Source organism: Puma concolor, chromosome D1 (assembly GCF_028749965.1).
Source record: "Puma concolor isolate L17-30 chromosome D1, mPumCon1.1.hap2, whole genome shotgun sequence".
NCBI lineage: Eukaryota > Metazoa > Chordata > Mammalia > Carnivora > Felidae > Puma > Puma concolor.
In genome coordinates, this window is record NC_141676.1 from 28,648,201 (window position 1) to 28,668,105 (window position 19,905).

At 35.2% G+C, this 19,905-nt stretch overlaps 1 protein-coding gene across 4 annotated transcripts in view; it reads right to left on the minus strand.

Annotated features, from left to right (window-relative positions):
• Positions 1-2,836: 2,836 nt before the first annotated feature.
• Positions 2,837-19,905, minus strand: part of QSER1 (glutamine and serine rich 1) — an 82,422-nt gene continuing 65,353 nt past the window's right edge. For 3 of the 4 annotated variants that reach the window (XM_086677729.1, XM_086677732.1, XM_086677731.1), the window contains 5 exons: positions 17,041-17,178; positions 14,578-14,675; positions 8,804-8,956; positions 7,472-7,567; positions 2,837-6,494 (listed from right to left, as the gene is read on the minus strand). In XM_086677729.1, the coding sequence (XP_086533855.1) occupies positions 6,354-6,494; positions 7,472-7,567; positions 8,804-8,956; positions 14,578-14,675; positions 17,041-17,178 (626 nt within the window). In that variant the 3' untranslated portion in view covers positions 2,837-6,353. Of the gene's footprint in view, positions 6,495-7,471; positions 7,568-8,803; positions 8,957-10,093; positions 10,220-14,577; positions 14,676-17,040; positions 17,179-19,905 lie in introns of those variants that run through there. The other variant, XM_086677730.1, reaches the window with a different exon arrangement.

Below are 19,905 nucleotides of genomic sequence, written 5' to 3' on the forward strand. Positions count from 1 at the left end.
TGAAAACAAAGTATTATGCCTTTTTCTTCATCCAGGTTTGTGTAAAATTTCTCCCAACCTTTGAGACCTGGCTTAATCATTACTGCTTCCATGAAGCTTTGCAGGATGCTCCCCAAGTAGATAAACACTCCCTCTCGAGTATTTTGCTCACAATGAGTACTTCTAACAGAAACATTCATTCACTTTTACTGGAACTTTGTTCTCTAATTATTCCAGCTGGAGTCTCAAGCCCAAAAGAGAGGAATGTGAAATCAGGGTCCCTGGGCTGTCTCTGCAGATGAGGACAAAATGTAAAAAATAATGGCCACTACATTGCACTTTTTCATAAAATACCAATATTCTATTGTACAAACTCTTGGTATTGTCGCTTTCTTCTGACGCTGCAGTTGCACATTGCTCACTAAAGTCATTAATGCCTTTATTGCAAAATGCAGTGAATACTTTCCTGTTTTTACCTTTTAATGTTCCATGTAACTTTTCTTTCATATATCCAGTTATTCATTAAATATTTAATGAGACCAGATATTGCACCAGATGCTGGGAGTGCAATGATGAGCAAAACACACATAGGTCCTATCATATCACAGTAAAGAGCACCAGTCAAGTAACCATAACAAAGTGTGGTAAATGCTACATTACAGGAATCACAGGGCACATTATCTGGGCCAGAGGGTTAAAACCTAATCTGATCCAAAAGAAGTGATATTAAAGTGAAACCTGAAGAATTAAAAGATGAAGGAAGACTAGTTCAGCAGAGGGAACAAGAACTACTAGAGGCAAGAAAAAACACACATTTGAGGAATTTAAAGATGTTCCTTAAGCCTGGGCCACAAATGGGGAAAAAAAGGAGGAAACATTTCATTTCATAAAGTGCTTTTAACTTTATAAGAGTCTGGGTTAAAAGCAATGAAAAGACACAGAAACATTGTGAAGAGAGGAAGGACAAGGAAGAAAAAGTTCCTTCTTGCTACAATTTAAGAAAAATTTCTACCATGTCCATTATTTTTTATTCTAGGTCTTAAATGATTTTCATTGTTGCCTTATTCTAAATATTGTAAGGAGCTAAATTAAAAGAAAATCTGTATTTGCTACGGGTGAAAACATCTCTCAGTGTGTTACAGGTAAATTATATGTAAAACAGAAGTGATTCTTGCAAAGCAATTTCTGGACTCCTGATTAACATCACAAAATAGGTAAGGTTTAACAACAGACTACTAGGTAATTCTATCTTCCTTTTATTTGAAACCGGTCAGCTCTAAATTATTCATGTTAACTGAACAGATATATATATATATATACATATAACCTAAAATGAACAATAATCCAGATAGTTTCTATTTCCCTTTGGAATGTGCCTTTTCATTTTCATTTAAACACAAGTATCTCTGAAATCTAAGAATTTACTTAAAGTCACACCACAGAAAAGGGCTAATTGCTAATACCTAATTTTGTGACCCATCCCAAATTGGGAATTGAAAGCATGTTCTGGGCTGATGTTAAGACTTAATATTGAGAGTGGTTTATACCTTTTTCTTTACATTTTCATATTTTGTGACTTTTTTTCATACAATAAGTATGTAACTTTATTATTTTTCTGGTAATAAAAACATTTCCATATGGAAAACAAGTCTCCTCTTACACGTATTTCTTGAGAAAGTCAGGTTAAATAATTGATTTTAGAGAGCTCCTCTGAGATACAAAATTCATTTTAAAAAACACTAATGGGGCACCTGGATGGCTCAGTTGGTTAGTTGGTTAAGTGTCTGACTTTGGCTCAGATCGTATCTCAAAGTTCCTGAGTTCGAGTCCCACGTCAGGCTCTGTGCTGACAGCTCAGAGGCTGGAGCTTGTTTTGGATTCTGTGTCTCCCTCTCTCCCTGCCCCTCCTCTGCTCATGCTCTCTCTCTCTAAAATAAACGTTAGAAAAGAAAACCTTAGGGGCACCTATGGCTCAGTCTGACTCTTGGTTTCAGCTCAGGTCATAATCTCACGGTTTTGTGGGTTAAGCCCCACATTGGGCTCTGCACTGGCAGCTGGGAGCCTGCTTGAGATTCTCTCTCCCTCTCTTTATGCCCTTCCCCCATTCGCACTGTCTTTGTCTCTCTTAAAATAAACTTAAAAAAATTAAAAGAACATTAAAAAAATAAATAAAAAATAAAAAAAAACACTAATAAAAAGAACCAGAAAGTAACAAGACATTAATAAAGCAGTGTAGAAGTGTTATCATTTAGGTTTGCAATATAATTTTAATGACTATTTTCTACGATATTTGAATAATGACTATTTCTGAAAATTAACACAATTTTAGCAACCAATGGAGAATAAAACAGGGACGTTACAAAATTTTAAAACAATTTTTGATAGAGATCATTGATTGAAGATTTGGTTTTGAATAATGTAAAATAAGTCAAGGATTGAAATGTGCTTTTACAATCAAAATTAATTGGGGTGTCTGGCTGGCTCAGTCGGTAGAGCATGCAACTCTCGATATCAGGTCGTGAGTTTGAGCCCCACGTTGGGTGTAAAGATTCTTCGAAAAAACTATTTTAAAACACAGCAAATATGCTGAGCATGTATTTACTTGGAATACTTAATGTTTTAAAATAGCATATGAAGGTAAAGGCAGGATATTATTACTCTGAAAATTGATGAATCAGGATAAACTCGTTTTTACATATTCAATAGTTAATATAGATTTGTACCTAATAACTTTACAATAGGACTTTACAAAATAGGTGTTGTGTGAAGAATCTATAACATGATGATGCTTTTAGATAATAGAATACCTCAGTTTTCAATTCTTAAAAAAAAAAAACAAACCCTCAAAACATTCTGATTTTGTTGTTTAAAAAATTGTTTTCATTTTAATGATCTGAGTTAGTAACAAACAAATATACAAAATTGTCTTTCACATTTCCATACATTGTGTTATGGACCACTTAAAACTCTGGGCTACAAATGCAGGTTTCTTTGTATCCTTAACTTCAATCATTGTCACTTATAAATAAAGGTGATTTTCGAAAACATGCATTTGTGAACATAGATGCCAAAAGTTGTACATGTAAGTTAATGCACAACCAATAGTGTACATTGTTCATTTGTGCAGTTACGTGTCAAATGCAATTGACATGGGTAGAAGCAGTTATCCCGGGACAGTTCACTCTGTTTGAAAATCATTTTTGAGAAGCAGATGAAACTGTAGTTCAAAACAAAAACTGTATTCTACAAATACAATAAAATTCACAACTTGCACATCTGAAGCAACTTTTGGGACCCAAAGCTGATTTAATAACCCTGCTCCTACATTGGGTTTTTATTGGTGTATCTTCAAAATCATAGATTGGAAAACAGCTGTTTCAACAAAAATAAATATATATATTAAAAGGAAAGTGAGACTTTAAAAAATGTGAGGAAAGCTTTGAAACCAGTAATAATGTATGAGTCACCTATCATTTTCAAGTTTTAGAAACTTAAAGAAATTTAGAAACTTAAAGATAATCTGAACGTCTCCTGTTTTAAATTAAGATTTTTGCACCTCACCAATGTTTTCTATTTGATAGTGTAAAAGAAGAGTGGACAGTTTGTATTGTTGACTTACTATGATAAATTCACATCATCATAAGTTTGTGACTTCATTAGAGATCAAATAAGTGGAAACTGGATTATTATGAAAATGGGAACAAGGAAGCTCCTTCTACAACCACCAGTCTGAACTACAAATAAACACCAACACAAACTGATTTTTTATATTATTTCCAGATATATCTGCAGGAAGGAAAATCCAATCTTTCTTAAAAATGTTTATCATTGGGTTGTGGCAATGTGTGCTTTACCTCTTTAATTCTATCTACAACCTAAAATTATTTCTATACTACAAATTTCAAACTCCGTGGCAAGGAATGTGAATGCTAATCAGCTAGGTATTTATTCAACTTCATACAAAGAAAGGACTCATGAATGGTTATCATAATAATAGTCCCACTTTTTGCGAAGGCCCGAGTTTGAGGCCCTTGCCTATATTAATGATCAAATGAGAGAAGACAGTGCCAAACAACTGGGTCTCCTGCAGGCAGTTATCACAGACTTGGCCTCTGACATTATGAAAACACTTGTTTTACTAAAATGAATACAACTGCAAACATTTTGAGGACAACTGCAGTTGAAGAGGAAATGGGTTATTTTCTATAGGAAACATAAGATTAACTTTAAGGAAATGTACCTGTTTTCCATGGGCCTTAACAAGGAAATGTGGCTCGTGATTTCAAACATGTACTTCAAGTGTTACCTAAATGCATGATGGCATTTCAACCATCAATGATTCAGGAAAGTTAAACTGAGGGAGGAAAGACATGTACTTATGTACTTAGAACACTACATTAGGAGATGTAGTTATCTACTCTGCACTTTGGAAACGAAAGAAACCGATTCTGTCCAGAGTCAATATCAGAAAGAAATATGGCTGCTTCCTACTCTTCTCCACCTGGTGAAATTAATTTTATGATGCTCTCACTGGTAAGTCTCTCATTTGAGTTAGGCAAAATGAATCTAATAGGTTACTTTTGTTTTCAAAATCAACTGTTTAAACAGGTCTTTTTAGAAATTTTCAGAAGTGGAACATTTAACCCTTGAGAGAAACTTCTATTATTATCTCATCTAATGGCAGGTACAAGGATTGTTGGATTAAGAATTATTGCTTTTAATAAGATAACCATCAAAAATAAATATGTAAGCTTAACTCACTCATTTTCTACCCAATGCTACAATGTTTTACTCTCAAATCAAGTCACATGTTATCTTTAATTCTTTGCCAATTTAGCAAGGTTTTAAGTATAAGAAGTTGGCCTGTTAACTCAAAATCAAGACAACAGCAATGTCCACATAAGCATGTCTTATTTGGGCATTGAGCAGTAACACTGCTTTCTTGATAGGGCTTAAGGCACTAAACGGTGGTAAAATAAACAAAAAGTATGATGATTAACAACTTCTTTAGAATCCTAAAAAAGGAGATCATTTAGAAGGACACTAGTAAATCTTTTTCTCAAACAAATAAGGCATCCTGTTGGCAAACACAAATAAAACAAAAGGTCATGTTGAACCTAATACATTCACTGTCTCAGCTATACTACTTGAAACACTAGCTATCAAACTAAAGAAAGCTACAACAGCATGTATAAAGGTTGGAAAGGCACCAAAGGAGAGTTCTACCACTTGCAGTTCTAAGAGTTAGGTAAGCTGTGTTTAACACTGCATGTAGCCTAATCATAAATTTCATTCTTCCAAACGTATAACGTGGTGAATTTTGATTTGACAAATCAGTTTATCAAGTACTAGTTTAGTAAGAAATTTACTTTCATGAATTAGAAAATTACTGCAGTGTCTAACACAACTCCATTTATAAAGCTAAACTAATTCTAGTACTGAATGCATATTGTGGATAACACTGAAGCAAATCTGTATAAACAAAAATGGTTACCTCAAGATAGAATTCACAATAGAAATTCCATATATAACTAAATAAGATTTACTGAAAATAATGGAAAGTGTAGTACAGATACATCAAACTTAATTATAACCACAACATTTTCCTTGTGAAAAATACAACTATTAGTGAAATAAAATGTACAATTGAAAATTTTTCCAAAGGAAAAACAGTATAAACGAAAATATTCTTCGAGATAGGGAAAATAGTATGTCATTGTTTTTCTCATTACAATATAATTTGACACAAAAAGCAGTCCTAGAATTGCACCAATTCCACATCCAGTTTCCTGAACATGTTAAGAGTAAAAGGAGTTCGTAAAGCAGAATGCAGTTTCTGAATTTCATATTTTAAATTGAGGATATTCTCATACAAAATGTCACATCACACCAGATCTGTTTACATAATGTACAATACTTTCCATTTTGTGGCCAGACATGAATATAAACATATGCTTTCTGTGCCACCTCTCTTTCATTCTGGTATTTAGTCAGAGTCAGGAAAAAATAATCAAGTTACGTAAGTGTTATTTCTCTAGCCATAAAGAAAAATTATATTTAGTGCATGCTTCATCATTTGTCAAAAAACATTTCTGAAAATAAAACTCAGTTACCCAATGGTTTACAAAATAGAAAAGTCATTCATTAGGATAAAAACGTGGTAGGGTTTTAGGTCCATTTCCAAAGGACTGACTTCCTGGGCAGCACCGCTGTCCTTCAGCAGAGGTCATGATGCAAGTTCTATGGTCAAAGCAGGTGTGCCCGCAGGAGACCACTGCCTGACATTCAATTATCTGAGGCTCTGCACCCCCTTCGACCACCCGCCTCTGCCAGTTCATTAGTGCTATAAAATACACGGAATTTTTGTGGAAATGTTAGGAACATTTCTGCTGTACATGATTTAGAAGTTCTCCAAATTTTTCAAACAGGTCTTCTACCCATTTTACATTTTTCATACAAAGTTGAACAATTTCTTCCTGTCCTAAGTCTTCATTTCTTTTCTGCACAGAAGAAATCTAAAATAAAGAGAATTGCCACATTAGCTTATACTTATCCCTTTATTAGCTCTTAATAAGAGCTCACTGTTTCTAGATCTCGAATGAAAAGGATTTATGAATCCACCTACAAATACTGCTTTAAAAAACAAATTCCATCCATGGAGAATGATTATGTCACATAAATTCAGGTGAAGTCTAATCCTATCATTTTTAGTTCCAGAAGGGCAAGGAGGAAGCTAGAAAAAAATGGCTCAAACTTTCTCAATTGCTTCCAGTTGTGTTAAATTTAAGTGGCCAATTTTGGGGTCAATTCTACATTTCAGAGCATTGTAAAAATAGTCAACATATATTGCACGACCATCTTTCCAGCGCATTATCATCAAACACATCAAGTATAGCCTTGGGCCAACTTAACTCTTTATTAAAAAACTGGTAGTGCTGGTCAAAAAAGATACTACTGTCTAGAACCATTAAACCTTTGAGGAGATTGAACTTTATTATCCCACCTACAAAGTGGTAGTATGGTCATATATAATTTCTGAGCAACCTTAATTATGATACTTAAAAGTTACAATTAAATTTTAACTATCATTTCTTCCTGCCAAGGCACAAAAACCCCTTTCTCTGCAGTTAAGTGGGATAAGGCCATTCTAGTGATAAGGAAGACAGCAGGATGTCAAAGCAGTGCCTGAAGTGAATTAAAGCAGGATCATTCTGTATTATGGGAGAAGAAAATGAAATAAAGTACCATTTATTATGGCAAGGTAAGTAAGCATAATAGCTTAAAAACATTACCACTTACAGCTTCCCTAAGAGCCTCAGATTAATATGAGCACAACACATAACAGAGATACTCAGAATAACATTATTTACAGGACAATAGAGGGACATATTTTTCAACAGTTTTCTTTAAAACATTAAAAAACCACGATAGGTATGGAATCCTTAAAAGTTCAGAAAAAAATTTTCATTTTTAAATAAGTGAAAAAAATTACCTCATCTTTACATATCAGATAAACATGATATTTGTAATGATGGAGTGAATGATACAAAGAATACAGCTGTATTTTCTCTGGATCAACAGCAAACTCCTATAAAAAGAAAAGAGTTTATAGGTATATTTATTTCATGGAATATTTGAGCTGCGAATACTTTTTCCAAGAACACTAGACCAAAAGTCTCAATGGAAATCTTAAAAATAAATGACTAATATGGCTAGATATATGCTTAAATATGGACAAGAGGCTTATTCGATTAAGAATTTAAATTGTATTTTAAAACCTTCACTCTTTTTCCTGAATATAAACAACACACTATTTCAAAAAGTTTAAACATAGAAAAAATTTAAACAGTAAACATGTCAGATGGCTTATAAAGTATAAGAATCTATAATCTCTTGCTTTAGAGATAAACAAGATTAACAGCATGGTATATATTCTTTCATATTTTCCCTCGAGGTATATACTACGTATTAATAACTCTCATTCTGTAATGGGAAGGAAATCCTACTATACATGTTGTTCTGCAACTCTATTTTTTAGAACTTATTTTTTCCTAACTAAAACTTGAATACCTATTTATTACATATATCCCCCCTGCCACTATAAAAGATATGAGGGCAGGGATTTTTGATCATTTTTCACTGTTATATTCCTAGTACTTAGAACTGTATTTGCAAACTGTAGGCACTCAAAATATTTTACTGAAAGAATGAATGAGTCTCTTTTTAAAAAGTACATAGTATTACATTATCTGGATGGCTCTTTGTCCAATCTCCTACTGGCAAAGCATAACTGGATTGCTCTTACAAACAACTGCACAATGAGCAAGGGCATATGTTTTTATGCATTTGTGAATCTGTTTCTACAGAATATATTTTTGATGTGGAATTGATTAGTAAAACTGTTTTCTGAAAAGGCAATAATTTAGACTATGTTTGAAAATGAGTGAATTCCAATTTCAATAATTTTACAGATATGGAATATTGAATCTCATGGAAATGTGTATGCTCACTTATCTATATGCATTTGTATCCAATGGTAAAAAGTATATATAAAATATAAATACAGGCATCAGGTGATTCCTTGCCTATTAATCTAGTTTAAAAATCTGCGAGCACTAACTACATGCAGATACCCTGCTGGACGATGGAGAAACACAAAGAATAAGACTAAATCCCTGTTCCTTGAGCTGGAGCTGCTCATGCGTATCTGAAAAGAGTTCATATTTACAACAAAATTTAGTAAAATATTTGCTTGTTTCAATGTTTTAAATAGGAATTATATTAAGTGGAAAAGGTATAATTTTATCAATCAATATCTACTTACTTGTGCAGATTTGGTGGTTGTTTTAGAAGTCCTTAGAGTTTTCTTATTATAAGCTTTGCCATTCATTTTGATTTTAGAAATAGCAGAACCCCCACTTTTTGCTTTAGAGTCACGGGTAATTATTGTTAGTTCAGGAAAACTTTCCAAAGCATTCTTTAAAATAAAGCAAAAATAACTGACATCAGAAGAAAACTAAACTACTTTCAGCTATTCAAAATTTATTTTAAAAAATACAGAAAAAAATACATACATACATTTATGCTTAGTACACACACGAATATGCAGAGGGTACAGATGGCATGTGGTAAATATATACAATACAGATATATACACGGGTATTAAACATAGCTACAAATTCTTTGTAGCTCTTCCATCAAGATGTGGAATCTATTTCCTCATCCCTTAAATTTGAGTGAGCCTTATGACCTGCTTTATGCCAACAGCACATGGCACTGTAGGGACTCCTTAATGAGGCAGGGAGTTCTAGTAATGCCTCTCTGTGGCTTCAAAGTAGGGGAAAGAGGGACATATGTTTCTCCAAAGCTCTACCGATTCAACTTGGCCAACCCCTGCTATAAAGAATTCACTGGATCACAGGTGAGGATGAGAACAGTGAAAATGAGCAGCATCATAATACTTCTCTGGCTTCACTACTCCTCTGCCTTTTTTGACTACGGTTGTGTTAAGAGAGTCTAAAACAGGTCTTGATGAATTTTTTGGCCACAATGACACAGTAGTTACTCACTGACAAGTTAGTGGTCATAGAGCCAAACCAATTCTAGTTCACACTTTTTTTTTTAATTGTTATTTATTTTTAAAGAAGAGAGAGAATCCCAAGCAGGCTCTGCGCATTCAGTGCTGAGCCTGACATGGGGCTCAATCTCAGGAACTGTGAGACCATGACCTGAGCTGAAATCAAAAGTCTGACACTTAACTGACTGAGCCACCCAAGTGTTCCTCTAATCCATTCTTTAAAAGTCACTGGCACATTTATGCCCTTACCTACTTGGTAAATCATGAAAAGCCACAAACAATAACGAATGATCTTTATAGCTAAATTTAACTAGTTTAAGTATTGTTTTAAGGTGGTGGAGTGTGTGACTCTTGATCTCAGGGTTGTGAGTTTGAGCCTATGTTGGGCATAGAGTTTACTTAAAAAAAAAAAAAAAGAAAAAGAAAAAGTTGTTTTAAAAGATTAAATTGAGTAACCACTATCATTTACTATTTTGAATTCTGACAATATACAGGTTCAAGTGCCTCCATTATTTTGATTATTCAGAATGTAATTACCATTTGACAGGCTATACTGTTTTATAAACAGTTACAACCTTTAGGGCCACCTCTTCCAAACTCTGTATGGGTTCCCAAGTACTTTCTGTGACAAGATGCTAAAGATGATTGGAAGCACATGGATTTCTGAGGAAAACAGAACATGATTTACTTCAAAAAGCTTTAGGATTCCTAAAATTACTAAGATCATCACGAGTAATGGTGTTAATTATTTCTAAAGGACTGACAATCTTTTACAATCTACTGTTTGTATTTTGGTTTTAAAATGCAAAACGCTGTAAATGAAAATAATAAAAATTAATAACTAATTTCAAAATTAGAAATTGTTTTTTTTCTGTGAAAATAATATGAAAACTAATTTTTCAGTTGTTCATTATAAACTATCGCATAAGCTTTAAATATCTACAGAGTCTATTAAATTTCAAGTGGTGGCTTTTATTTTAATACAAGTTATTAGAGAACTGGTTTAACATTCCCCCCCTTTTTTTTCCACACAAAAGCCTTCACACAAATGTTTTGAGAGAGAGACGGGGAGTGAGAAGGGGAAGACAGAGAGGAAGACACAGAATCTGAAGCAATCTCCAGGCTCTGAGCTGCCAGCACAGAGCCCAACATAGGGCTTGAACCCACAAACTGCAAGATCATGACCTAAGGTGAAGTCAGACGCTTAGCTGATTGAGCCACCCAGGCGCCCCTCCTTTTTTTTTTTTAACGTTTATTTATTTTTGAGAGAGAGAGAGAGAGAGAGAGAGAGAGGAAATGCAGGGGAGGGGCAGAGAAAGAGGGACACATAGAATCCAAAGCAGGGTCCAGGCTCTGAGCTGTCAGTGCAGAGCCTGACACAGGGCTCGAACCCATGATTTTGAGATCATGACCTGAGCTGAAGTTGGCCGCTTAATTGACTGAGCCACCCAGGTGCCCCAGAACGGGTTTAACATTTCTAAATGGCTAGCCAAGGGGAGCCTAGCTGGTTCAGTTTGTAAAGCGGGAGACTTGATCTCTAGGGAGGAAGTTTGAGCCCCATATTGGGTATAGAGATTACTTGAAAAAAAAGGGGGGGGTACCTCAAACTGCTCATTTTTAAGATTTGGTAAACTTTTAGAAAACACACATCTAAAAGCATTCCCTTCTCTGCAGAAAGCAAGGTATTTTCTAAATTTCAATTGATAATAGCAGTTAAGCAGAAAATACTGGACTGTAGTCTGCAGACCAAATTCTTAGTACCAGGCTTCTTAGTACCTTTTGACTTTTTTGTCTGAAAGTGCACGTCTGTGAATGATACAGGACTATTAGTAGTTTGGTGTCATTTAACTTTTGATTTTTTTAAGTAAACTCTGTAACCAACGTGGGGCTAGATCTCATGACCCTGAGGATCACATGCTCTGTTGACTGAGCCAGCCAGGCAACTCTAGTGTCATTTAACTTTGAACTCAATCTCAGAGCCTTAATTTTTACCTAGTAAAATGAAGCCAATTTTCACTTTTATGTGGAGTCTGGATAAAATAGGGATGTGAAAAAGCTATACAAATTACCCAAATGAGCTGAAAACTTACATCCACATAAAAACCTTCACACATATGTTTATATACTAGCTTTATTGATAACTGCCAAGATTAGGAAGCAATCAAATATGTCCTTCAGTAGATGAACAGATAAACTGTGGTACATTCAGACAATGGAATATTATTTAGTGGTAAAAGAAATGAGCTGCCAAGCCATAAAAAGACATGGCAGAAAAAATTCTTTTTTTTTAAAACAAGTTATTTTACAGATCTTTATTTTTTTATATTTTTTCATGTTTATTTATTTTGAGAGAGAGTGTGCGTGCATATGTGTGCAAGCAGAGAAGGGGCAGAGACAGAGAGAGAGAGAGAGAGAGAGAGAGAGAGAGAGAGAGAGGAAAGAGAGAATCCCAAGCAGGCTCCACGCTGTCAGTGCAGAGCCTGTTATGGGACGGGGGCTCAATCCCACGAACTGTGAGACCATGGCCTGAGCTGAAATCAAGAATTGGATGCTTAACTGACTAAGCCACTCTGGCACCCTTTTATTTTTTAAGTAGGCTCTATACCCAATGTGGGGCTTGATCTCATGACCCCTAGATAAGAGTTGCATGCTCTACTAACTGAGTCAACCAGGTGCCCCCAAATCTTAAATTCTTATTACTAAGTGAAAGAAGCCAAACTGAAAAGACCATATACGGTATAGTTTTCAACTATAGGACATTCTGGAAAAGGTACAACTATAGAGAGAGTAAAAAGATCAGTGGTTGCAAGAGGTTAAGTGGGTAGGGAGGGATGAATACAGCAAAGAGGATTTTCAGGGCAGTGAAAGTACTCTGTATAACACTTTAATAGTAGATAACATGTCATTATACCGTCTCCAAACTGATAGAATGTACAACACCAAGAGAGTCCATGCAAACTGTGGACTTCAGGTTATAAAGATACATCAATGGGGGCGCCTGGGTGGCGCAGTCGGTTGGCGTCCGACTTCAGCCAGGTCACGATCTCGCGGTCCGTGAGTTCGAGCCCCGCGTCGGGCTCTGGGCTGATGGCTCAGAGCCTGGAGCCTGTTTCCGATTCTGTGTCTCCCTCTCTCTCTGCCCCTCCCCCGTTCATGCTCTGTCTCTCTCTGTCCCAAAAATAAATAAACGTTGAAAAAAAAATTTAAAAAAAAAAAAAAAAAAAAAAAAGATACATCAATGTAGGCTCATCAATTGTGACAAATATACCACTTTGGTGGGAGATGTTGATAATGGGGCAGGTTGTTCATGTGGGGTAGATGGGAACTCTTTGTACTTTGTTCAGTTTTGCTGTGAACCTAAAACTGCTATAAAAATAAAGTCCAGGGGTGCCTGGGTAGCTCAGTCAGTTGAGCATCCAGCTTTGGCTCAGGCCATGATCTCACAGTTTGTGGGTTCAAGCCCCGTGTCAGATTCTGTACTGATAGCACTGATATCAGATAGTTGATAGTCCAGAGTCTGCTTCAGATTCTCTGTCTCCCTCTTTCTCTGCCCCTCCTTTCCTCTCTCTCAAAAATAAACATTAAAGAAAAATAAAAAAGAAATTCTATTTATAAAAATGAAAAGATATACAAATGTATAAAAAAACTTTTCCCAAGGTAGATATGATCAGAAGATTCTAAGCGTTATATGTTATACTTAAAAAAAATTTTTTTTAATGTTTATTTATTTTTGACAGAGAGAGACAGAGCATGAGCGGGGGAGGGGCAGAGAGAGAGGGAGACACAGAATCCGAAGCAGGCTCCAGGCTCTGAGCTGTCAGCACAGAGCCCGACACGGGGCTCAAATTCACGAGCCGTGAGATCATGACCTGAGCCGAAGTCGGATGCTTAGCCGACTGAGCCACCCAGAAGCCCCTCAGCTTTTCTTATTAAAAGTATAACATATAACATTTCGGGGCACCTGGGTGGCTCAGTTGGTTGAGCGTCCGACTTCGGCTCAGGTCATGATCTCATGGCTCGTGAATTTGAGCCCCGCGTCGGGCTCTGTGCTGACAGCTCAGAGCCTGGAGCCTGCTTCGGATTCTGTGTCTCCCTCTCTCTCTCTCTCTGTCCCTCCTCCCCCGCTTGTGTGAGCACACATGTGCTCTCTCTCAAAAATAAACAATAAAAAAATTAAAGAAAAAAAGGAAAAGCTGGAAAAACTTGATTACTAGGTAGCTTCTGTGATAAATTTTTCTGTATTTAGATTAGCTTCTTATTGTTCTATATTTCTGATGACACCAAGACCAATTTAAACTATATATATCTACCATTATGTTAAGATAACTTTTCCTCAGATATTGAGTAAATCAGACAAATAAAGGAAATTTTTATAACTATGCTAAGAAAAGGACAATTCTAATTATAGATGAAATGTGAAAATTTTGAAAAGGTTTAAAAGAAAAATAAGACTGGAATTTGGTAGTTTAAAGGAAGTACTTTTGTTTTTTTAAAAAAATTTTTTTAATGTTTATTTATTTCTGAGGCAGAGAGAGACAGAGCATGAATGGGGGAGTGTCAGAGAGAGAGGGAGACACAGAATCAGAAGCAGGCTCCAGGCTCCGAGCTGGCAGCACAGAGCCCGACGCGGGGCTTGAACCCACAAACCGCGAGATCATGACCTGAGCCGAAGTCGGTCGCTCAACTGACTGAGCCACCCAGGCACCCCAAGTAAGTACTTTTGAAAATATTTGGAAATTATTATGTAGCAGGAATTCTAGATAAATATAAAAGCCTAAAAAATGAACTTAAGCAAAAAAAAAAAAAAAAAAAAAAAAAAGCAAATGATTAACACTAAGAATCTGCTTAATAGCTTAATAAAATGAAAAGACAAGCTAAACAGACTCATAATGAATAAAAACTAAATTTTCATTTGGTGAAAATTTTATAAAACTGAGAGTGACTTTCATAAATTTCTTGCCTATTATTCTTAAGACTATGATTGCCAGTGAGTTTGCTAATAAATCATCTGAAGGAAATACCTTGAATGGCTGATCCAAATGAAGATTCAAAAGAAGTCTCTTTCGGTTATCATTCAGCATACTATCTATTTTTTTCATATGAGGCAAAAGGAGCTCATCTAAAACAAGATAAAAATTTATTGTAACAGGATAAACTATCAACATAAAAACTTGTTAAAAATCCAAGTTTTCCTCAAAGCTAAGATATTAAATTCATTGGTGTATGTAAATATTACTTTAAAAATACTGGACATGTAGCTTTCTGAACAAAAGGTAACTTGAAAAAATAGGTTTGCAATAGCCAACCTGAGAAAGAAACAGCATAGTATGAGGACAGGATCAGAAGTCCTGGGTTTTAGCCCTGTCTTTGCCACCAGAATTGATTGATGACAGCTACCATGACCAGTGAGCAGACTGCTTAGTTTCTCCAGACCTCATTTATCATCTGAACAATAATCATATTACAAAATATAGATTTATCTGACATTATAAAAATCTATAAAATACCAAATATGATAGTCTTAATTTAACTGTAGTTTGGGCCAAAGAAAAAGTAGGGGAAGAAAAATGATCAAAATCCAGTTTCAAAAACACAACAGAGGAGTCAAAATAGTTATTTCAGAAAAGGAGAGAGTAAAAGTATGATAAAGATTTCTAACCAAAACTTTTTACTTTCTTTTTCACCCCTCTAAAACTTTAAGATCTTTTTTAAAAAAAAGCACTTTCATTGGAGAATTAATTACTTTTGGTGCTGTATTAAATATTTTAGGTTACTAGATTATTTCTCAAATTATCAGCATAATAATACATTTTATAACACTACCTTTAATGACCATTCTGAAAACGTATATGTAATCCTCAGAATCTGGCCGCTAATTTCATAGATGAATAAAAGTATTCTTTATATTTGGAATACAAACACAAGCAGTGACCAGCAGAAGAACACTTCCTCGAATTGAAGAAAAAGTCCTTAGTGAGGAATGCATTCTGAGGTCACTCACCTTAGATACACACTGTGATAGTTTTCTTTTATCTTTCTAGTAGTGATTAAATCTGTTCAAAAACTGTAAGAATTTACATTTCACAAAACAAGGTTTAAACAGCTGTGGATATTTTAAAAATGTTACCATTAAAAAAAATAAAATATAACCATTAAAGTCTTTCCCCCTTATATCAAATAGAGAAAAATCAGAAAACAATGATAAGCAACAGAAAAAAAAATCAATTAAAATACAACTACCCAGGAATTGCCATTACTAAGGCAATGTATGTTGTATGATGCAAGGGGTTTTGATTGAGAGAAAACATTTAATGGTGAAAACACTGATGTGGGGAATTAACTATGGGTTTTAATTGTGGTTATTCAATGATTAAGTTGTTCTATAACTATGAAATACATTTAATCTTTTTGAACCTTAGTCTACAAAATAAATGTTTTAGACTAGATAATCTCTAATGTCTCTTCCAGGTCTACAGGACTCTAAAATTTTAGACTGATGAATGGATTACTGTCTCTGATACGGTCAAAAAACAATGGACCAAAAATTAGAAGACTTGAGATTGTAATCCTTTTGCTTCTACATGCAAATTGTGGGCTCTTAAGCAAGACACTTAACCTCTAGGTGCCTGTCTTCATCCACAAAATGGCTGTCTGAATTGTTTTGGGAGTAAAACAGAATAATGTATATCAAAGTATGTGGAAATAACATATGTATTATTAGGCATTACTGTTGAAGTATATTGTTAGTGATTTTTGTTACTATCTTTTGATCATACATGCATACAATCATTTTGATAGGAGGGTGATGGAAACTGACTCATTAACAACCCTTTCATTCCCTCTTTTAGCTTCCTTGGTGAATGCTACAGTAGATGAGTAGTAAATATTAGCAAGCAACATTAAATATATGAGTCACCAGTTATTTCAGATATCAATCTCATCTCTATTTTACTGTAAGGAAAAGTTACTAAAGGAAGAATATAAAGGAATAATATTAATGAATGTAACCTAATGCATACACTGTTTTATTATTAATTGATTAGAATATAATTATTTGGTGATGTATCTTTTATGAGACACAAATAATGTGATTTTAATCTTTATACCATTATTATCCACTTCATCTTTCCAATCATTAGAAAGCAGAATGTGTTGACCTCTGGACCTTGCGTGTAACATAGACACTTAGTGAAATGTTATAAGGATGACAAAGATTTAGAATTGAAAGAAACTAGTGGGTAGTTACATAATTTTCCCATGAGTAGGAATCAATAAAAATACATTCAATCTAAAAAAATCCCTCAATATAAATTTGTTCAAATATTGACAATTCATGAAAAGACAGGAATCAGTATCATGAACATGTGAACTGACAATATACAGATATCTATTAGAAAACCTACATACTAAACACATAACTAACAGATAAGAATAAAGAAGATCCATGAAGCACTACCAAGAAAGTACTACTTAGCAGACTGTACCATTGCTCTTCTCTAAGGCTTGCATTGTGTCAGGGTCCAAAGCGATGCTAACAAGCAATTCCATGTAGCTCTTAAAGGTTTCCTTCATCGCTCTTGTGTTCAAAAAACGAGTGACAAAGGGAGCTGGAGGATCAAATTCTGAGAGAGTGAAAAGACGAAATATTAAATATTCTTCCTGATAAATTTAAAAAACACATTTATAAAAAGAGCCTACAAGCAGATAAAAGGTTGTAGATAAAATTTCTTCAAATTCAAGCTTCTCACATTTGGCTTTTAAAAACACCCCAGGTTACAGATTCTCAAAGCTGGTTTGCACATCACCATCACTAGAGAGCTCATAAAACAAAACAAAACAAACAAAACAAAACAAATCAGCTTGCTAGACTATTAAAACAGAATCTTTTGGTGGGGGTGGGTGGGTAGGTGGTGGTAGCAGTAATGATGAGGTTTAAATATTATACTTCTAAAGGTTCCCAGGTGACTCTGAAGCCCAATACTAGCCCAGCATTGGTAAACATCAGCCCCACAGGAACCTGTTTGTTCTCCCCTGGCTGTGCTACTCCAGAACTGATGGTTTCTCTAGATTGAAGAAACTACATAAGACATCTAATGTATGAGTTAATATACAGCCATCTCTTTTTTTTTTAATTCTACACTTAAATTACTGTAAAATTCTGGTCTGGAGCCAAGGCATATTCACATTTTTAAAAAAAATATAAAATAGCCCATACACAAGGAAAACTTCACTCAAGTTCAATGGCAAGAACTTCAAGATTAGAAATGTCTCAATTTTTACTTTTTTGATTAAAATACATAACTTGTAAAAAAGAAGTTTGTTTGTTTGTTTGTTTGTTTGTTTTATACACACACAGGCCCAAAATGGTGTCACTTAGGATAAGGCCCCAAGTCATTACCAGGACTTAATAACAGGACCAGGACATAAGCCAGGACATAATAATACCTAACCTAACTGCAGTTTCAAACTCCAGAAATGTAACCTTTACCCAGTTAACATGGGAATTTCCTGGTCAGCACTAGGAAATTTACTGATAGATCCTTTTTGTTCCACTTAGGAGGGTGACCTTGCATAAAACAGTGGATTTTTGCTAATAATTTCCTTTTTACCACTCCCTCTCTACTTTTAAAACCTTTCCTTTTCTATAGCCCTTTGGAGTTCCCCTCTACTTGCCAGATGGGATGCCGCCTGATCCATTAATTGAATAAAAAGCCAATATGTTTAAAACTTACTTGGTTGAATATTTGTTATTTAACTATTATCACAGCCTTTAAAGCAGTTCTTAAAGTATGGTCCAAGGATCTTTTGAGGTTTCCTCCAAGATCCTTTTCATGATGTCAAAATTGTTTTCATAAAAATATTAAATGCTATAGACTTTTTTACTCTGTTGACATTTGTAAAAATAATGATGGGTAAAAATGCTGGTGCCTTACTTAGTATGACTCAAAGCAGTGGCACCAAATTGCACTAGTAGCCATATACTTTGCCATCTCCCTGACATGCATTTAAAGGGGAAAAAAAGCCAGTTTCAAATAAGAATAGTCCTTAAGGAGGAGCACCTGGGTGGCTCAGTCCGTTGAATATCTGACTTTGGCTCAGGTCATGATCTCGTGGTTTGTGGCTTTGAGCCCCGCATTGGGCTCTGTGCTGACAGCTCAGAGCCTGGAACCTGCTTCAGATTCTGTGTCTCCCTCTCTCTCTGTCCCTCCCCTGTTCACACTCTGTCTCTCTCAAAAATAAATAAACATTAAAAAAAATTTTTTTTTTTTTAAAGAATAGTCCTTGGGGAGCCTGGCTGGCTCTGTCGGTGCAGTGTGTGACTCTTGATGTTGGGTCCTGAGTTCAAGCCCCATTGGGTAGACATTACTTAAAAAAATGAAAAAAATAGTTTTTCATGAAGCAGTAAAAATGATTAATTGCATTAAATTTTTTACTCTTGAGTAAATGTCTCAATATTCTGTGTGATAAATTAGAGGTACAAATGAAGCACTTCTGTTTTAAAGTATGATGGTTATCTCCAGGAAGCGCATCCATGCAATTGTTTGAGTTACAAGATGAACTAGACCCTTTTCTCCCCTTGGGACAACCATTTTCATTTGAAAGAGTGATTGCCAGACACACCATGCCTATTCAGACTCAGGTATCTGGCAGACATTCTCTCAAAAATTAATGAAATGAACCTGTCATTCAAAGAAAACAAACGACAGCATTTACTAACAATGACAAAATTTGAGGTTTCATTTTTTTATTTTTTTAAAAGATTTTATTTTTAAGTAATCTCTACACCCCATGTGGAGCTCAAATTCACGACTCTGAGACTGAGTCGCATACTCCACGACTGAGCCAGCCAGGCACTCCCAAAATTTCAGGTTTCTTTTTTTTTTTTTATTATAAATTTTTTTTTTCAACGTTTATTTATTTTTGGGTCAGAGAGAGACAGAGCATGAACGGGCGAGGGGCAGAGAGAGAGGGAGACACAGAATCGGAAACAGGCTCCAGGCTCTGAGCCATCAGCCCAGAGCCCGACGCGGGGCTCGAACTCACAGACCGTGAGATCGTGACCTGGCTGAAGTCGGACACTTAACCGACTGCGCCACTCAGGCGCCCCCAAAATTTCAGGTTTCAAATGAAAATTAGAATTCTGGAAAACATGTATCTATAGCTGTGAGCTTGACAACATCCCCGTATTTAAGGAATTCACTGATGAGATCAGTGGTAATATTAGTGTTACACTGTAAAAATGTATGACCTAAATGTAAGAGCTAAAATCATGAAATTCTTAGAGGTGCCTGGGTGGCTCAGTTGGTTGAATGTCTGATTTCAGCTCAGGTCATGATTTCATGGAGCCC